The sequence below is a fragment of the Vidua chalybeata genome, chromosome 10 (assembly GCF_026979565.1).
Source record: "Vidua chalybeata isolate OUT-0048 chromosome 10, bVidCha1 merged haplotype, whole genome shotgun sequence".
NCBI lineage: Eukaryota > Metazoa > Chordata > Aves > Passeriformes > Viduidae > Vidua > Vidua chalybeata.
The window spans coordinates 1,166,083-1,185,359 of NC_071539.1; the positions used below are offsets into that span (position 1 = coordinate 1,166,083).

The 19,277-nt window shown below is 45.5% G+C and overlaps 1 protein-coding gene across 1 annotated transcript in view; it reads left to right on the top strand.

Annotated features, from left to right (window-relative positions):
• LEKR1 (leucine, glutamate and lysine rich 1) overlaps positions 1–19,277 on the top strand; it is a 53,058-nt gene that overhangs the window by 19,698 nt on the left and 14,083 nt on the right. Inside the window, exons 4-7 of the mRNA XM_053951890.1 lie at positions 3,784–3,998; positions 7,898–8,017; positions 8,418–8,593; positions 10,203–10,388. Coding sequence (XP_053807865.1) covers positions 3,784–3,998; positions 7,898–8,017; positions 8,418–8,593; positions 10,203–10,388 — 697 coding nt within the window. The remainder of the gene's footprint in view (positions 1–3,783; positions 3,999–7,897; positions 8,018–8,417; positions 8,594–10,202; positions 10,389–19,277) is intronic.

The following is a 19,277-nucleotide window of genomic DNA, read 5'->3' on the forward strand; positions in this document are numbered from 1 at the left end:
AGTACCATCTGTATTGCTTTGGGGTAGATGCTGATTGAAAACTTGGCCCATAATACACTTTGTTTCTTTTAAAAGAAGTGAAGTTTCCACTGAGACCTTTTAAAAAATCTTTCTTTGACTAAGGCAAATATAAATTTCAATCTGGTACCTCTTCATTTTGCATATGCATCAAAAAGACTCCCCTTTCTTCCTCAAAAATCAGTGGTGTGGTTTGAGTCATCTTTTCTTTTTGTGCAATGGTAATTGACTGCTGTGTCAGAAGAGGGACACACAGGATGAGACACATGAAAATAATGTGAGAGAGGAGTGAAACAAAAAAGAAAGTAAAATTGGGTAACAAGGTAGAATAAATCAACATACAGAAATACTTTAAGACCACCCAGCTGCATCATAAGGGTTTCTTTTTTCTTGACTTTTATGTTTTCAGCTACAAGTTTAATTTGGACAAATCCAGAGTTTTTTGGTTTTGACCAGTCCTTGCTGAAGCAATCTCAGTCCTGACAGCTCCACCAAGCGCTGTGGACCAAGGAGCACAGGGTGGTTGTGAGGAATTTCTCCATGGAAGGGGCTGTCCAGCCTGGCCCAGCTGCCAGGGCTGGGGTCGCCATCCCTGCAGGGATTTATCAGCCCTGTGGATGTGGCACGTGGGGGGCGTGGGTGCTGTGGGGTGGTGCCACTCGATGCTCTTGGAGGGAGTTCTGGGATGGGTGATCCGTGTGCTGGGTGCTGCAATGTCAAAGCCCTGCCAAATGAGAGAGGAGCTCACTCTTCTAAACAGGAATCCAGCTCTCCGTTGTGGGGTGTTTGTGGGTGGAACGTGGAATTCCAGAGGAGGGGGGTGGTGGTGCACGAGCTGACACACCCCGGAGTTATTTGGTCAAGTTCAAGTGGTGCAAATTCCTGTCTCATCATTCAAAAGGCTAAAAATGGTCCAGACCACCAATTTCTTTTCTTTTTTTTTTTTTTTTTTCCTTACAGCTTATGCTCTACAGATGAAACTGAGTCAGACAGATGTAATTTGAGTGATTATCCCTCTTGGCTCAGTCCTCCCCTTGCCCTGGTAGCTAAAGAAATCTTTGTAACCAGGGGATAATATTTCCTTCCAAAACCAACTGCAGAGTGGAAACTGTTCCCCCAGATGCTTTACAGCATCTGTGCATCACTCACAACTGTAGCTCAAAGTCTTATGGATAAATATCTTCCCAGATCAAGCACTTTGTCCTCAGCAAAACTGTTTCTTTAATTCCTAATTGATTTTTTCTGTTCACTGCTTGTCCTCAGTGCTCACTCAGGACATGCAAGTCCCCTTTCTACTCAGAGCTCTGATAGTTTCCTTTTCTGTTCCTTCCAAACTATTTTCCCCTGTTTTTTTCCTGCTTTGAAGTTAAAATGGCAACAGTGTTTTTATCAAATGGAAACGGTGAAATATGAAATCTAAAACCATGCATTTGTATTTAGTACACATCCTTAGTGGTTACTCAGCAATCTCACTGCTCCAGAAGAGGTAATTTGTAAGCATAAAAACTGATGAGTTTGTTTCCTACGGATTTTGTGAAATGGTTGGTCAACTTTGGTGTCCAAGAGACAAGGTCTAGCGGAGCTAGATAAATGGAATGGAACCATAATTTATTTATAAGGCTGCCAGGGGCCAAGTATAGATGGGATATTGGAATTCCTGGGTCAGATTGGATATTGGGAAGGAATTCTTCCCTGGGAGGGTGGGCAGGCCCTGGCACAGGTGCCCAGAGCAGCTGTGGCTGCCCCTGGATCCCTGGCAGTGTCCCAGGCCAGGCTGGACAGGGCTGGGAGCACCTGGGACAGTGGGAGGTGTCCCTGCCATGGCAGGGCTGGCACTGGGTGGGATTTAAGGTCCTTCCAACCCCAACCCTTCTGTGATTCCATGAGAGAGGAACCTTGGATTTAGGATGGGAAATCAGGCCAGTGCCTTCCTTGCTCTATTCACTTTCATCTGGGTCCTGTTAATTTTCCAGGTACCCTGGACAGATGTGCTGGGTTTAAACTGTGGCTGGCATCATTCAACATGTGCCAAATCCATTCCTGGTGTCAGGGAACTGTTCGTGTATTAAGGTGGATATTTGGAAGCTGTTCAATCTGTACACTTACTGCAGTGCTTGCAGGGTAATTATTAATGTGCAGAGCAAGGTCCAGATTTACACAGCCTTTCCTATAGTGTGATTTTTTTGACTCTGTAGCCAATACTGTAAAAATCCAACCTGATCAGAAATCCTCCCAGATTTTAATTTCACCTGAGGAATGGATGGGAAGGAGAGCACTTCCAGCTGAGCCCAGACAGGGAGTATTTGTTGTTCTGTGACTTCATTTGTTTTGAAATTCAGTAACAAAACTGACTTTGAAAATGAAGACGTTTTGGTACTTGCACAAACCCTTTTCAGTTCAGACCCCTGGAGATTCTATTTTGTTTTTGATGGGAGAAGCAGTGAAAGTTCTCAGCTGTTTGTGTGAGCAGCAGCAGTGGCTGTGCTGCACAGAGCACCGTGTCCTCTCTGTGATAAAACCCCCTCCTGTGCTCCCTGCACAGCTCGTTTTGTCCTTTTCCAGTGCTTTGGAACTTTGGGGTACTTATCCTGAAGAACAGTTTCAGGTTTCCAAGCACAGACTGCAGCTGCCAGGAAAAATAAACTTGTATTTTCAGCTCCTTCAGAGCAGCTGTAACCAGGGGGGTTTTAAACTGGGGCAACATTAAGAAATGGGGAAATAAAGCTTGTCCAGGGCACCCTGAAACACTGTTTATATCAAGCTATATTTAAACTCCTAAAGGTTGTTGTATGAGTCTTTAATTTATAATTTTTGAAAGCTCTTTTCTTTCCTCTGGGTAGGGTTTCTTTCTGTTTATCCCAATGTCTCTAAACATCTCTCTTTTTTTTTTTTTTTCTTCTTCTGTAAAAACAAAGTTTCTTAATTGGACTTAAACTGTTTGAGCAGGTGCTTGCGTGTTCCCTGCTTCAAGGTTAATGACTGGATCAGTTGGAAAAGCCTGTTTCCCAGTTTAATAAATGGCCTTTCCATTGGATGGGTGTTACATGCTCTGTGTTTTGCAATCAGTCCTGAGTCCTTCATTCCTGGCAAAGGGGTTTCAGATTCCACAGCCCCCCAGTGCCATGGACACCACATCAGCATCACTCATGAATTATTTTTGTGAAGATTGTGGATAGCATCACTTTATTCACTCTCCCTCATCTTGCCTCCTTCACTTGGATGTGAGCTGTCGGAAACCCACAGAAATAACATTTATCTGGTAATCCCAGATTCATTAATGAAATTGCTTTATAAAACACAGCGTTTCATTTTCCATGAGTACCTCCAACCTAACTCAGAAGTACTTTAGCATTTCAGTGGGAGTTCCCACATATCAAATTGATGTATCTTGGGAAGTTGCCAGGAAGGAAAAGTGCTGCTCTAGCTGGGGTTCATTTTGCTAATGAAGATTTTTGTCTTTATTTGTTAAAGCAATAACATCATCTGATATTAAATGTTCCAGAGCAGCAAGTGGTTTAAATTGTTTGGATTTATTATTATTTCTTAGCGTGACTGAGGTTTTTTTGTTTTGTTTTGTTTTGTTTTTTGTTTGTTTGTTTGTTTGTTTTTTTTTTTTGGTTGTTTGTTTTTTGTTTTGGTTTTTTGTTTTTTTTTTTTTGTTTGGTTTTTTGTTTGTTTGTTTTTGTTGTTGTTTTTTTTGTTTTTTGTTTTTTTTTGTTGAACCTGTTCCTCTGAGACAATCTGAAGCATTTTCTCTCTTTGTAGATGTCCCGGGAGCAGACAGTGTGCAAATACTGCGGGGTCAGCTACCTGACACTCCACGAGTTTAAGGTGATGGAAGACAAAGTCAAAGCAATGGAGAAGGAGATTAAAGTTTATAAGGGAAGTCTAGAACGGGAGCAGAGGCTTCAGGCAGAATTGCAGGCTCTTCACCACGACCTTGAGCGCTGCCGGGCTGAGAGCGAATCCAAAACTGAAAGGTCAGAGCACATCATCTCCTCTGCTGATCCTCTCCTGTGTGTGGCAGGGAATTTCAGCCCAAAGCAGCTTAAAATACAAATAACATTTGTCTTTCTTTTCTCAGATGGCCCATGTACACTGTAATACCTGATTTAAATCATCTTTCCTAGTGTCCTGTGGAAGCAGGTTCAGGCTTCCTGAGCAGTTTTAGGAGCAGTCAGTATGTGGAAGGTGAAGGAAAGGCCAGAAGGCACTCAGAGGGATTTCCCCTGCACACCCTCCCCAGGGGAATTGATTAATATCTCATCTTATCATCTTGGAATAAATCTCTAATATTCCAGGTGAAATTCCACAGGACTGGGAGTTCCACAGCTCTGAAATTTGGGCTGACTGTCTCACAATAAAGAATTCCCAGTGTTCTTCCCTGGCAATCTCAGGATTCCCTCTCTGCAGGGTTGGTACAGAACCCTAAAGCAATGAGGAACTGCCAGGGGCATTGTGCTTCACAAACAGGAGCTTTCACATCCTTACACTGATGGGAAGGCCCCAGTTAAAGGGGGAATTTGGTACCATAAAACTCCAGTAATTAATGATAGATCTCAGAGCCACATTTGGGTTTTCAGGGCACAATTAGGACCTTTAAGTGTGTTCTTTCAGCTCATATTTACAGGGTTTGTATCCTTTTCCATGCACATATTTTGGAATCTATTGTTATATTCCATTAATTGATTACAGTAGGACTATAAATAATTGATATTTTTAGTCAATTAATAAAAGATACTTTATAAAAATGCAGTTTCCTTGAGTTTGCTACTGATAGATTGAGGCTAAGAGAAACTCCTGGGTAACCTTTTGCTCATCTGACTCAAACAGAAGTTTTTTGTGAGGATGGGGTTCTAATTTTAATTATCAGCTCAGTTTGACTTTTGGGATTCCCAGGAGGGGTGTTCCTTGTGTGACTGCCTCACACCAAAGGATCTAGAGCTGGAGGTGCTCTTGAGATTGGACTGAAATGCTTTGGAAACCTGCTTTTTTGGGAGAATCACTCAAATACTGTTAAAAAATTAATTAATGGTCTTAGTTAGGCTTTTGCTTGCTAATATTACTAATAAAAGATTCATTTTAGAGCACAAGTTCCTGCAAAAGTGAACAAAATGCATTTATCTTGTAAATTACTCATAATGTTTCTTGCAATATCTTTTTCATTTAAATTTAACATCTTCCACCCCTCCTTCCCAATATTTAATATTTTCTGTGGTTTAATATCTATTTTTAAAGCTTGTTTGCTCCTTGTCCCCTTAATGACCCTGGCTGGCAGCTCTGGTGCCAGTGTGTGAGCAAATGCACTGGCAGCACATTCTTCCTGTTGAGGATCATTTGCCAGAGCTAAACTTTAAATTTTCATCGAGCTGACTTTTTCTAGTAAAGCTGGAACGGTTAATAAAATTTTTATCTCTGCACTTTTCCCCCCCTAAGGCTCCACTTGATTTAAAAGCTGCTGAAATCAAGTGGAGTACTTGCAGTAGGTTTCCATTCCAGCCATAAATCAACCATTGTGCCTTGTTAAGAAACTTGGCTGAATATTCCTTATCTTCTCCTTGCTGTCCTGGGCCTCTCTGACTACCTTGTGCTGTGGTATAAACTATTCAACATCCTGGCTCTGGCCAGGCTGACAAATCACTGCTCCCAGAAGCCAAACATGCCTTTTTCTTACTTTTATCTCTGCTAGACCAAGGGATTGAATCTCTTATCAGCTGCAGACTGTTTCAGGTTTCTGCTCCCTCCAGGTTCAGGTACTCCTGTTGGCAGCTGTGGTTAACCTTGAAAGCCACCTGGGAGTTTGCCTGTCCTTAGTTCCCTTTCCTTTGGGATCCTGGCAGGAGAAGGGGAACCAACTGCACTGATCCCACTCAGCTATTCAGCCTCATTCTGTGTTAAAATCACTTCAGTCTTGATAATTAATTGAATTACTACTAATCGAATTAGCAAGATTCAGCCGCATCCAGTGTAGGAAATGTAAAATAGATGCAAATGCTAAAGATGTCCTCATTGCCACATCCACACATGCCTTGAATGCTTCCAGGGGTGGTGACTTCACCACTTCCTGAACTGAAAATGAGCAGCTCCCGGCTGTGAAATGAAAGTGAGCAGCTCCTGGCTCTGGGCAGCTCCAAAATTTCATGACAGTGAAAATGCTGGGTGGAGCTTTTTCTTTTTTTTTTTTCTTTTTTTTTTTTCGGACAGAGTGTTCCAGGCTCCCGTGTGCATCCTGGCAGTGCCGGTGCTGCTCCATCCCAGCGGGGATGGATTGCTGTGCCTGGAACTCCTGAAATCCCCTGGAGCACAGGAGCTGCTCCTGTGTGCAGTGGGACACTGAGGGTGCTCCTGTGAGCACGGGGGTGACTCCAGCTCCGGGCAGCACCGCTCCTGTGTCCCGGGAGCACGGGGGGATGCCAGCACGCCTGGGAATTCTCACTGCGGGGCGGGCTGAGATCACTGCGTTCCCACCGTTCTCTAAATGCCGGCTTTTAACCATCCATTGGGCTCTCCCTGTGTGCTAAAAAGCCCCAAAATAACGTGTTCATTTTGCTTCCTTGCGATGGTAACAGCGGTGTGTCTTGCCTTTTCCACGGGTTCTTTAGTGTGTGACTGACCAGGACATGCAGAAACATCCCTTTAATGTCAGCTCTGGAACAGAAAGAGGAAGAAAAAATGTCTTTCCTTATTTACCAGTTTCTTTTTAATCCAAAAGATATTCAAATACTCCCCATTCTAGAAGAAGAATGGAAAATGAGCATCTGGCTCTCCCTGGCTCCCAGAGTTTGGATTTGTTAGTGGTCAGTGATAAATCCCTGCTTTTTTCCTCAGCTGCAAACATAGATTTGAATTCCTGTAGCTGTTTAGGGAATGGACATTTTCTTGTGAGTGACAACAGCTCTGCTCCCAGCCACAATCCAACAGATTTTATCTCTCCCCTCCTGCTCTCCACCTACTGGAAATTTGCAGGTAGCAAAGGGTAACATTTCCTAAAATGGTAATGCCAGGAATGTCTTCAATTTTTAATTTTTTCAAATTTTTTTTTCTGTTTCAGGGATCCCAATTGAGCCCCAAAACCTTGCTTTTTAACCCCCGGATCTTCAGTTCAGATTTTGTCTGCAGATCCAGGTTTCTTAACCAGGACTAGTATTTTTTTAAATGTGTATTTTGGTGCTGATCTGTGTGATAACAGTAACTAATGCACTGTTATAGTTTGGTTTAATTTTTATGTATTTTCAGCATAAATCATTCTCATTCTCTTCTGCTGTTTAAAATTGAAGCCAAGGCTGATGTAGTGCTTCTGCCAGCCTCTGGTTTTGTAAAATTCTTGTCTATTCAAACATTACTTATTTACTTGTGGCAATGAGTCACCCCCAGACGAATAGATCATTTTCTCTGTGTGAGCAGTAGGTGTTGAAAGCTTAAACAGGGGCTGGTTTTTAACAGTTGCTTGTCACTGGAGTGGTATTTTTGGGGCTGGAAGGCTGCTTTAGGATGGTTATCTACAGAAAACAGCTGGGGCTGATGTGCTGTGTGGGATTGTTCCACAGGAAGGGAATTGGATTCACCTCTTTTATTCCTGTGCAGTTCCATTCATCTCCTGACAATTATGGGAGCAAATGCTGAATTGTTGAAAGAGCAATGTTTAAAACTGTGTTTATTTACACTGGGATAGCTGTGCCTGAAAAACAAACTGGTGCTGCAAAGAGAAGTTCCCAAGGTAAATGTTAGAGGTGAAGAACACCTTGGGGGGAAGGTTCTGGGGGTGTTTGCTGTGCCTGAGGCCAGCACAGAGCTGGCTCCTGCCCTGAGAAACCTCAAACCAAACTTGGAGGTTGATTATTGGTGCAAACAATTCTGATTATTTTATTTACATCTGTAGGATAAAAACCCTGACAGTGGAACTTAAAACCAAGCAGGAGGAGATGAAAACTGTGAAAGCTGATTTGCAGTATTTCCAGGAGGAGAAGGAAGCTGCCTACAAGCAGTCACAAGTGCTCAGGTGAGAACCCAAAAAGAAATGTTGATGTTGGAAATGCTCTATTTCTTGCATATGTATTGTTTATAAAGATTCACCATAAACCTGGGCATACAGTCATTTAAACATGATTACTCTGATTTCTCAATTAAAAATGATTGTACAATTTCCTGTACAGGATTTTGAAATGATGAAACAAACCCAGTTTTCTTCATTTATGTATAAAAGCTCTAAACATTTAGATGGGGAAACTTATTATACATATATTCAATACACAGCACATTTCATACACTCAATTATTGTAACCCAATACAGTATAAATTATCAGATAATGGGAAAGTAGTAGTCAAGCTTAATTCAATTCCCAGCTTTTATTTATAGAATAATTTATAAATATACATCTGGTGTATTTTCTTTCTTGCAGAACTACCTTGGAACACCATTGCTCCACCCTGAACAAAGCTGTCTCACTGTTCCCTTTCATTAGAAGTGAATTAGACAGTATTAAAGAGGTCATCTCCACCAACATGGAGAACTTTGCTGCCATGAAGGAAGAAATTTTTCGGCAAATAAAAGCCATGAGCAAAGAAGCTCTGACAGGTAAATCCTCCTGCAACCATTTTGGGCAAGAGAAAAAAGGATCCTCCAGGGTGATGGTCCAGCATCCTTGTGGGAGCTGCTGGAGTGTCCTGCAGTGCTGCCCCCCAAACGGGCCAGGCTGCACCCCTTCCCTTCCAGCTGACTGGGAGGGCAAGTGAAGGAAAAGAGGAAAGGAATGAAGGTGGTGAAATACAATCCTGCTGTTAATTGTCCAGCTTAAGCAGAACATCAGGCTCTGAGGGTAAAATTCAAATTGGTCTCATTTTGAGTGCAAGGACTTCTGGAGCAAACCCACACCCAACAGCAGCAGCTCTCCCCACTCCCGTTCCTGAGTGAGAACAAACTGCCAAGTGCAGCCCTCCTTATCTGAGTGGTCCTTGGGCCTGCAGGGGACAGGGAGCAGCCCTGGGCTGGCCAGAATTCCCTTGGCCCCAGGCTGCTTCCTGCTCCCACAAGGGCCAGAGGAGCTGGGAGCAAGGAGAGCCCAGAGCTTGCTCAGGAGGGGCCGTGCCCAGCCTCAGGCTGACTCAGAGTGAGCCTTGGATACCATTTCTGCTGAGCTTGGTTTCACTGCAAACAGCGTGCAGTGGTGCAATTACAGACTGCACCAGCCACAGCTTCCCAGCTGGCCCTGTGCCCAGTTTACAGCTTTAAAGGCCTTCAGGAATAATAATCAGACATATTCCTTTCCTAGAGTTTTTCAGTGTGGATGAGCTGCTGTTTCATCGAATCATGAAATCACAGAATATCCTGAGTTGGGGGGAATCCACAAGGATCAAGTCTGCTCCTGTCCATGCACAGGACAGCCCAAAGATCCCACTGCTGACCAGCTTATCCTCTGGGGGTCAGTTTGGTCAGGGCTTTGAGGGCAGGCTGGGGGCTGTGCATCTCCCACCTCCCCCTGTCCCTGTGAGCTCCAGTGCAGCTCCACAGCTCTGGTGAAACCTTTGTGCCTGGAGCAGCTCAGGAGCCCTGGAGCTGTTTGGCACAGCAGCTGCCCAGTGGGCTGTGCTTCCTGGGCTGTGGGCAGTGAATTCCTCAAGGATTGCTTTGTTCCCACTGGGAAGGGCTCTGGGGGCAGCTGTTCCTGGAGAGGAGGAACCCACTGAGACACTGAGCCAGCAGCAGCAGGAGCTGGGGGCTCTGGGCCTGCTGCAGATGTGAGCCCAGAACATCCCCCCCAAATCTTCCCTCCTGTAGGAGCAGTGAGCTGCAGTGTCCATGTGACACAGGAAGGCTCCTGAGTCCTGAGGATTCCTCTCAGGCTGCACATCCCTGCAGACATCCTCAGCTCAGAGGGACCCATACATTTCAGGGCTTCTTTTCTGGAGTATTCCTTGTTCTGTTTGTTGTAGTACTCCCAGTATACAGAGGATCTGTGTGGGAGCAGGAGTGGAGCCTTTCCTACACAGGCTCTGTATCCCTCATCCAACATTTCCCACTTCAGACTAGTGCCACACCAGGAATATCACACCCATCCTCAAATCCAGCTTTTTACATCAAAACAATTTAGCCCCACAGTGTTTTTGTTGATGCCTTTTAAAAGCTTTGATGTTCTTGATTAACATAAAATAGCAACAGTCGACACGGGTTTGTTTTGCCTCCTCAGAAATACCCAAATTGAACCAAAGATTGGCAAAATCCCAGCGGGAGAACGAGTGTCTCCAGGAGAAGGTCAAACACCTCACTGAGGTGGCTGACACAGTTGAGCTGAAAACTCAGCAGCTCCAAACTTCCCTTCAGCAGGGGAACGAGCTCCAGAGTCGGTGCCGGGAGCTGCAGAAGGAAACTCTGGGTAAGAGAAGTTTTTATCTTTTCTAGCAAAAATCCCAGGGGAAAAAAAAAAGTTTTTAAAAGCACCAAAGTTGTGGTTGTTATTGTGAAAAGACTCAGCAGGCCTGAATAAAAGGGGAGTTTTGTGCAGTCAGAAGGAGGGAATGTCATTCCAAGGAGTCTGGAACTCTGCTGGGAGCACCAGGCAGCTGACTGGGAGGGCAAGTGAAGGAAAAGAGGAAAATCATGAAGGTGGTGGAATACAATCCTGTTGTTAATTGTCCAGCTTAAGTAGACCATCAGGCTCTGAGGGTAAAATTCAAAGAATTGGTCTCATTTTGAGTGCAGGACCAGCAAGGACTTCTGGCTCTCAGAGCAGGACTGAAAAGCAGGCCAGGCCAGGCCAGACCCTTTTCTCTGAGTCATTAAACAGCAGACTAATGATCTGCCCTTGATTGTGTCTCAGGAAGCAGAGAATGCTCTTGAAAAGGGTGGGAGCTGTGACAGCACTTGAAATGATACCCTGGGAGCTGTGTGCAGACAAAAACTCACTGCAAAAGGATTATTTCTGTGGCTATCTCTTGGATCTCTTTTCTCTTGCTGTCACAGCTCTGGCTCAGAGGTATTTTAGCACCTTGGGAGCCCGTGTGAGGTGTTGCTGTTCCAGGCAGGGTTTGGAGTCCCCAGGCTGGCCCAGCAGTCCCCAGCTGCCCTGTGCTCAGCGTGGGGACACACTGCAAGCAGGAGGTCACAGGGGTGGGGGAGCTTCCCTGCTCCTTCAGCAGCTGTGGAAACAGCAGCTGTGAGATCCCATCCTGAGTCACCAACCCCTGTGCTGAGCATGGCCATGGCACTCATTATTCCAGTGCAATAATAGAATCATGTCACATATTCACATTGGATTGGTTTGGTTTTATAGCAATAAAAACAATCATGTTAAAATGCTCCAGCAAAGACACCTTCTGTCTTTGTAGAAATAATAAGGAGCAGTGGACATGAAATCTCATCAGGTGATCTCCCACACTCTGAAATATCTGGGTTAGCATCATAACATCAAACACTTGTATTGCTGTATTTATGTGATGGGAAAACTGCCCTTAGCTGAGTTCCCCTTTCCCCTCTGCTTTCTCCAGAGGCTGCTGCAAACAATGAGTTCAGGGTTTGTTCATGAGTGTGGCAAACAAACACTTCCATTTCCACCTTTGTCCTCCTTTGACTCCATGTGCAATTGCCTTATCTCACAATTCTTATCTTAAGAGAGAGGTTTTTGCAGTCTCTATTTGATTATGTTTTTAAAGGTTGTTCAATGAGTTCTGTATTTTTGGGGGGCCTGCACGGCTTCTTGGATCTTCTGAAAACCTGAATTTGCTTCCCTGAATTGGCATGTTGCATCAGCCCATCACAATTAATTATCACAGGATCCTGGAATGGTTTGGGTTGGGAGGGACCTTAAAGCTCATCCCATTCCACCCCCTACCATGGGCAGGGACACCTTCCACTACCCCAGGTTGAAAATTTGCAGTGAAATATAAAACAACTGTGATTTTATGGAGAAAACACAGCTAAAAACACAGCTAATTCCATATATGGAATTCATACAGAATATCAGGACCCTGCAAAATCTTAATGATGAGTAAAAATACCATCTAAGCTGGTTGATGTTTTATGTGAGGCATTTTAAAACTTATTAATAAAATGTAGCAGTCACTTGCTAATAAATGAGTTCTTAAGAAGCAGTAAAACGTTTGATGTGGGTATCCAGAAGGAGGTTGCAAGGCAGGAAAGCTGCTGGCTCAGGCATTTGGATTCCACCCTTCCTGAATGGATCAGTAAAACACAAATCCAGGAGGATTTCAAGGGGTCTGCTCTAGGGAACACATTGCTGGATCGAGGTAATAAACCCAGTTAATGCACTGCTGATAAAAATGGTTCTCTTTGAAATACCAAACAGGATTTTCTTCATGAAACGATCATTAAATATGAAATGACTTTGCCATTGTATTAAAATAAATGAGTGGGAGCAAACTCCCACTGATTTTCTTACTGGAAATCAGCTCCAGGGAGTGGATTTGTCCTGCCCAAAGTGGGGTGTGGAAATCAGCCATATCCTGAGTGTCCCTGCTTTGGGGAGAGCTTGGGGTTTTGCCTTATTTTGCTTTTTTTTCCTCCCACAAACTTCTCCAAAGTCCCTCTTTGAAATAATTTGACACTCCAGAAATAATAAAAACTACCAGGATTTGTGATTTTCATGTTTTTAAAGGATTTTTTCCTTTTGCAAACAATATTTTGGTTGCATGTTTCTCACAGAATTGTGAAGTCATGATTATTTCACATCACAGCAGGCATTTGCAAGAGCAGGAACCAAGCAGTTGTTTCTGCTGTTGTTTTTTGCTCTCGTGCTTGTCGAGGCTTTCTGGAGATTCCCTTTGTAGGGGATTTGTGGGATCAGTTGGTTTGCTGGCTTCCAGCCACTTTTCAGCCTCACAGAGCATCACCCAGTTGAAGGGAGGTGACAGGTCTTGACAAATGCTCAACACAGGGTAAGGTCTGCTGGGTAATTGTTTAATCAATTAAACTCCCCAAATCAAAAATCAATAATGGTGATAATGTGTCTGTGTTCTTACTGCTGGCAGCAGCACGGGCTCCTAAAAGATTTCTGCTTTCATTTTATTACCAGCTAAATCCTTTACTTAATCACACAAAAAAATCATTTTTCTTCCCCAAAGTCCTTGTCATTTTTCTTTAGCTCATGACAGCTCTGGCCTGGCTCTGGATGGGTTGACATTGCTGGTGATGCTCCCAAAAATCCGAATTTTCAGTCTTTGGCTGCTCCTGCTCCATAGGCTGCTTCAGCTCCAAATCTAAACCTGGTGGTCTGCTGCCTTAATGAGGCTGATGAGAGATGATGGAAAAACTGCAGGAAGCTGGGGAGGGAATTCTAGCACTCCTCATGGAGAACAGAGGGAATTCTAGCACTCCTCATGGAGAGGAGAGGGAATTCTAGCACTCCTCATGGAGAACAGAGGGAATTCTAGCACTCCTCATGGGGAACAGAGGGAATTCTAGCACTCCTCATGGGGAACAGAGGGAATTCTAGCACTCCTCATGGGGAACAGAGGGAATTCTAGCACTCCTCATGGGGAACAGAGGGAATTCTAGCACTCCTCATGGAGAACAGAGGGAATTCTAGCACTCCTCATGGGGAACAGAGGGAATTCTAGCACTCCTCATGGGGAACAGAGGGAATTCTAGCACTCCTCATGGGGAACAGAGGGAATTCTAGCACTCCTCATGGGGAACAGAGGGAATTCTAGCACTCCTCATGGGGAACAGAGGGAATTCTAGCACTCCTCATGGGGAACAGAGGGAATTCTAGCACTCCTCATGGGGAACAGAGGGAATTCTAGCACTCCTCATGGAGAGGAGAGGGAATTCTAGCACTCCTCATGGGGAACAGAGGGAATTCTAGCACTCCTCATGGAGAGGAGAGGGAATTCTAGCACTCCTCATGGAGAGGAGAGGGAATTCTAGCACTCCTCATGGAGAACAGAGGGAATTCTAGCACTCCTCATGGGGAACAGAGGGAATTCTAGCACTCCTCATGGGGAACAGAGGGAATTCTAGCACTCCTCATGGGGAACAGAGGGAATTCTAGCACTCCTCATGGAAAGGAGAGGGAATTCTAGCACTCCTCATGGGGAACAGAGGGAATTCTAGCACTCCTCATGGAGAACAGAGGGAATTCTAGCACTCCTCATGGGGAACAGAGGGAATTCTAGCACTCCTCATGGAAAGGAGAGGGAATTCTAGCACTCCTCATGGAGAACAGAGGGATTTCTAGCACTCCTCATGGAGAACAGAGGGAATTCTAGCACTCCTCATGGGGAACAGAGGGAATTCTAGCACTCCTCATGGGGAACAGAGGGAATTCTAGCACTCCTCATGGGGAACAGAGGGAATTCTAGCACTCCTCATGGGGAACAGAGGGAATTCTAGCACTCCTCATGGAGAACACAGGGAATTCTAGCACTCCTCATGGGGAACAGAGGGAATTCTAGCACTCCTCATGGGGAACAGAGGGAATTCTAGCACTCCTCATGGGGAACAGAGGGAATTCTAGCACTCCTCATGGGGAACAGAGGGAATTCTAGCACTCCTCATGGGGAACAGAGGGAATTCTAGCACTCCTCATGGGGAACAGAGGGAATTCTAGCACTCCTCATGGAGAACAGAGGGAATTCTAGCACTCCTCATGGGGAACAGAGGGAATTCTAGCACTCCTCATGGGGAACAGAGGGAATTCTAGCACTCCTCATGGAGAGGGGAGGGAATGTTTGCACTCCTCATGGAGAACAGAGGGAATTCTAGCACTCCTCATGGAGAACAGAGGGAATTCTAGCACTCCTCATGGGGAACAGAGGGAATTCTAGCACTCCTCATGGGGAACAGAGGGAATTCTAGCACTCCTCATGGGGAACAGAGGGAATTCTAGCACTCCTCATGGGGAACAGAGGGAATTCTAGCACTCCTCATGGGGAACAGAGGGAATTCTAGCACTCCTCATGGAGAACAGAGGGAATTCTAGCACTCCTCATGGGGAACAGAGGGAATTCTAGCACTCCTCATGGGGAACAGAGGGAATTCTAGCACTCCTCATGGAGAGGGGAGGGAATGTTTGCACTCCTCATGGAGAACAGAGGGAATTCTAGCACTCCTCATGGAGAACACAGGGAATTCTAGCACTCCTCATGGGGAACAGAGGGAATTCTAGCACTCCTCATGGGGAACAGAGGGAATTCTAGCACTCCTCATGGGGAACAGAGGGAATTCTAGCACTCCTCATGGGGAACAGAGGGAATTCTAGCACTCCTCATGGGGAACAGAGGGAATTCTAGCACTCCTCATGGGGAACAGAGGGAATTCTAGCACTCCTCATGGAGAGGGGAGGGAATGTTTGCACTCCTCATGGAGAACAGAGGGAATTCTAGCACTCCTCATGGGGAACAGAGGGAATTCTAGCACTCCTCATGGAGAGGAGAAGGGATGCCAGCAGTACTCATGGAAAGGAGGTGTTTTCATCTCCTGGAGTGTCTCTAATGGCACTTTAAAAACCACTTTGAAGAGCTCTGAAAATGCAAAGGGGGAATAGTTTCCTGCAGTTTTGGGTAGGCTGCAGTTCAGACAGCCCCTGTTCAACAAGTGCTGTTGAAATGTATTTTTTTCTGAATTCCAGCTGCGGTGGGAAGGCTGGGGAGGGTGAGAGCTGGGGAATGCAGGGCTGCTCGTGGAGCAGAGGCAATGGCTCATTAGAGCTTTTCAGCAGCCTGAGGGATGGATGGGAGATTGGGAATTGGGAATTCCTGGTGGGGATGGAATTCCAAAGCAGCTGTGGCTGCCCCTGGATCCCTGGCAGTGCCCAAGGCCAGCTTGGACATTGGGGTTGGAGCACCTGGGACAGTGGGAGGTGTCCCTGCCATGGCAGGGGTGGCACTGGGTGGGATTTAAAGTCCCTTCCAACCCAAACCATAATTCTATATTAAAGGATGTGTCTATATTGTATTTTATTTTGTCTGCTTGGCCTAAACCCTGAGGGTAAAAAATTATCCCCAAGGACAATTAAGGTCAGAATCTCCATTTTTTCTCCTGTTCAGTTTTCCCAGCCAATAAGGAAGGACAGCATTTCAAACCAATGTTAATGCGTAGGAGAAGCAGGTCTGTAGGAATTTTGACATATCCCAATTAGCTTGGCTTCAAAGAGGCAGGAATACAGGCAGAAAATTCAGGCTTTAGACCCAGGCCTTTGATGCTGGAGTGTGAACTCTGGCTGTGGATGAGCAAATCCAATCCTTCTGAGTGCAGGCGTGCTTGTACTGTGTCACTGGGGGCATGGGAGGGAGCAGGCTTTGCCAAAATAACATTTTTTTCCCTATTTAAGGATGTTTAATGTCTTGGAGATTGTCGTGTTTGCACGGTTGCAGTTGTTGGTTTATTCTGTTGAGGCTGCCCTTGATTTGTGCCACTCAAAACTATCTCGAGTCTGGTTCCCTTTTTCTCCTTTTGCTCTGCTGGTTTTCTGTATGGAGGTGAAAGAATGAGGCAGAGGCCAGAGAGCCCAGGCTGGCAGTGGTCAGCAGCCTGTGCTGGGGGAGATAAAGCTCAGCCACTCCTCTCCTGGCACACCCTCCCAGTTCCTGGCAGCTTTGAGTGGTTTGGACACTTCCTGATGGCACTGGTGAGGTCTCCAGAAAGGATCTCAATCTGGAGTCCATCCCTGGGCTCCTTCCAGACTTTTGTGAGTCACAAATTAAAAGAAGGACTTTGCTGTGTAGTCAAAAAAAAATTACCTTAGAGAACACAGTACATGAGCTATTATAAATACAAAGAATTAGTTCTGTTCTGTGCAGGGCCTTGGGGTGTTACTTCACTTCTTTGGTCTCCTTAGAAACACGTGGTGAGGCACTGTTTTCCTGCTCTGACACTGTAATTTTTCATGCATGTATTTCATATTTCTCAGAGATTGTCTGCTATGCTCTTTAAATAAATGTACTGGAAACTATCTGTCTAAAGTGTACATCTGAATTTGCCTGGAATTAGTGTTCTGAGAAAAATTAACTATTTTTGTCCCCTTTGACACAGCTGATTGGCCAAATTCAGGGCCCATACAAGGGATGGTTATTAAGAAAGTTTTAAATAATTGCTACAACCTCCTATTTCCCAGAGAGAAAATCCAGCAAGAGGGGCTGGGTTCCAGTCTGCCTTGGCCAGGGATCTGAGTGCTCTCTGTTCCAATTCCTTGACCATCTTCCAGCTCTGAGCTCCCCATGTGCTCCAGGCTGGTGGCTGAGAGGGGCCCCAAAGGTCTGGAGGGGAGAGGAAGGTGGAGGATCCCAGCCCTCCTGGGGGATGGCAGGTGGCTTTGAGCCTCAAGCTGGGGCTGCCCCTGGATCCCAGGCCAGGCTGGACAGGGCTGGGAGCAGCTGGGACAGTGAAGGTGTCCCTGCCATGGCAGGGGTGGCACTGGGTGGGATTTAGGGTCCCTTCCAACCCAAACCATCCTGGGATTCTGGGATTCCATGATCTATTTGAGCAGTGCTTATGAACCTCCCCATGAAATCTTAACTGCAGGGAAATCATCTTTTTTTTGTGCACATGTATGAACCATCGAGCTTTTGTTTAGATTAGCCCCAAATTGTTGGCAATTGGATTGGATTGGATTTTGTAGGTTTTGCAGGAAAAGCAGAAAATTACACAGCTCTACCACGTGTGCCTCTGATCCAGCCTCACTGGGAATCTGTTAGGAATTAGCTGTGGAGCTGATGGCTTCCAGAGTGGCTGCTTACCCAATGTGCTGCCTATTACTTTTATTTTTCACTGAAAACTTTACCAGTTGTTGCTGTTTCCAGGCAGGAGCTGGGGCACCGTGCCCTTGGATGCAAACTGGGTGGTTAAATTCCTGAAAGCCAGCTGTGGGCAGGCTCTGCTGGCTGTTTTGCACACACCAGGGGCTGCAGTGATGCAATTTGCCCAAGGCAGAGGAAACGGTGCCCAGTTTGTTCTGTTTCTGTTTCTGTCTCTGTGGTTGGTCAGGCCCTCGTGCACGTTGGGGTCGTGCCCCTCAGTCCCTGTCCCTGTCCCAGCACGGCTCACAGGAGGTTACTGGAAGGTTGGTGACTGTGCTGAGAGCCATTCTGAGTCACAAGAATAAGTCAAACTCAACATGAATGAAACTGAGATGGATTTGGCCTGCTGAGTCTTTGAGAAGCTGGTGGTTCTTGCAGCACTGAGCCCAGTATCAGTATTACAGAGTGTGAGTTCTTTCTGTTGGCTTTGCATGTTTTGCAAGAGGCTTTATTTTCATTACCAGAGAACATTTTTACATAAGCCTTTGAATGCATTTTCCTCTATTCAGCAGGTTTGCAGCACCAGTTTCCATTTGTATTGCCATTCTCCTTATTAGTTGCCTGATTTTTACCATGGTTTGCATTGAAATCTGCCTCCATGGGTGTGGGACTTTCTGCTCCCCAGCTCACATTGACTTTGGTGGGAATTCTCTCTAAAGAAGACTTGCAGGAACTATTTGTGTAATTAAATCCATCCATTCCCCCATGAAAAACTCCTGCCCATGCTCAGTGAGCATGAAAACTTCTGAGAACAAATGGAGTGAAAGAGGAAACAGCTTTGAGAGAGACCACCCAAAGTACAGGACCAAACCAAGCATCATCCCTCTCCTTTTCCTTCATTCCAGAACTTGTGTCCACACTCCCACACTGAGGGAGAAGAAAAAACACCACAGTTATTAATTATTGTCAGAAATATTTTAAAATAACAATTTTAAAAAGGTCAGAAAGAGCTGTTTGGGGAAATGTTCTCCAGAGCAGCCCGTGGGGATGGGCAGAGGGTCCTGCTCTGTCTGGTGTCCATCCACACTAATCTGGGCTTCATCTGTTTTCCCAGAGTCACGTTCCTGCTGTCAGGGTTGGCTGGTTCCCAGTGCTGTGCCTCACATCTGCTGGGCAGCTGGAGCCAAAGCTTCTCCCTTTGCTGCAGGAATTCTGACAGGCACTGCCAGGAAATGCAAGTTGGATGCCTTCGCTTTGGGAAAGTGCAGGACAATGCACGGCTGAGAATGGCCAGTGAAGGGACCAGCAGTGGCCACCACTGCTGGCTCAGAGACAAGGGAAGGTGCCACCAGTTGGCACAGCCTGGAGCTCTGCTCACCTCAGTCCATGGCAGTGGCAGCACCTGAGGGCTGTCCCACAGGAGAAGCTGCTTCTACAATTACCTGCCATGATTTTTCCAAGGGTTCAGTCAATCCAAGACATTTTACTTTTCTCTACAAAAAGTTCTTTATAAATGCTGATAGGTTGGGAATGGATCTGACAGGTCCTGTGTGTTTTACCCTATATAATTC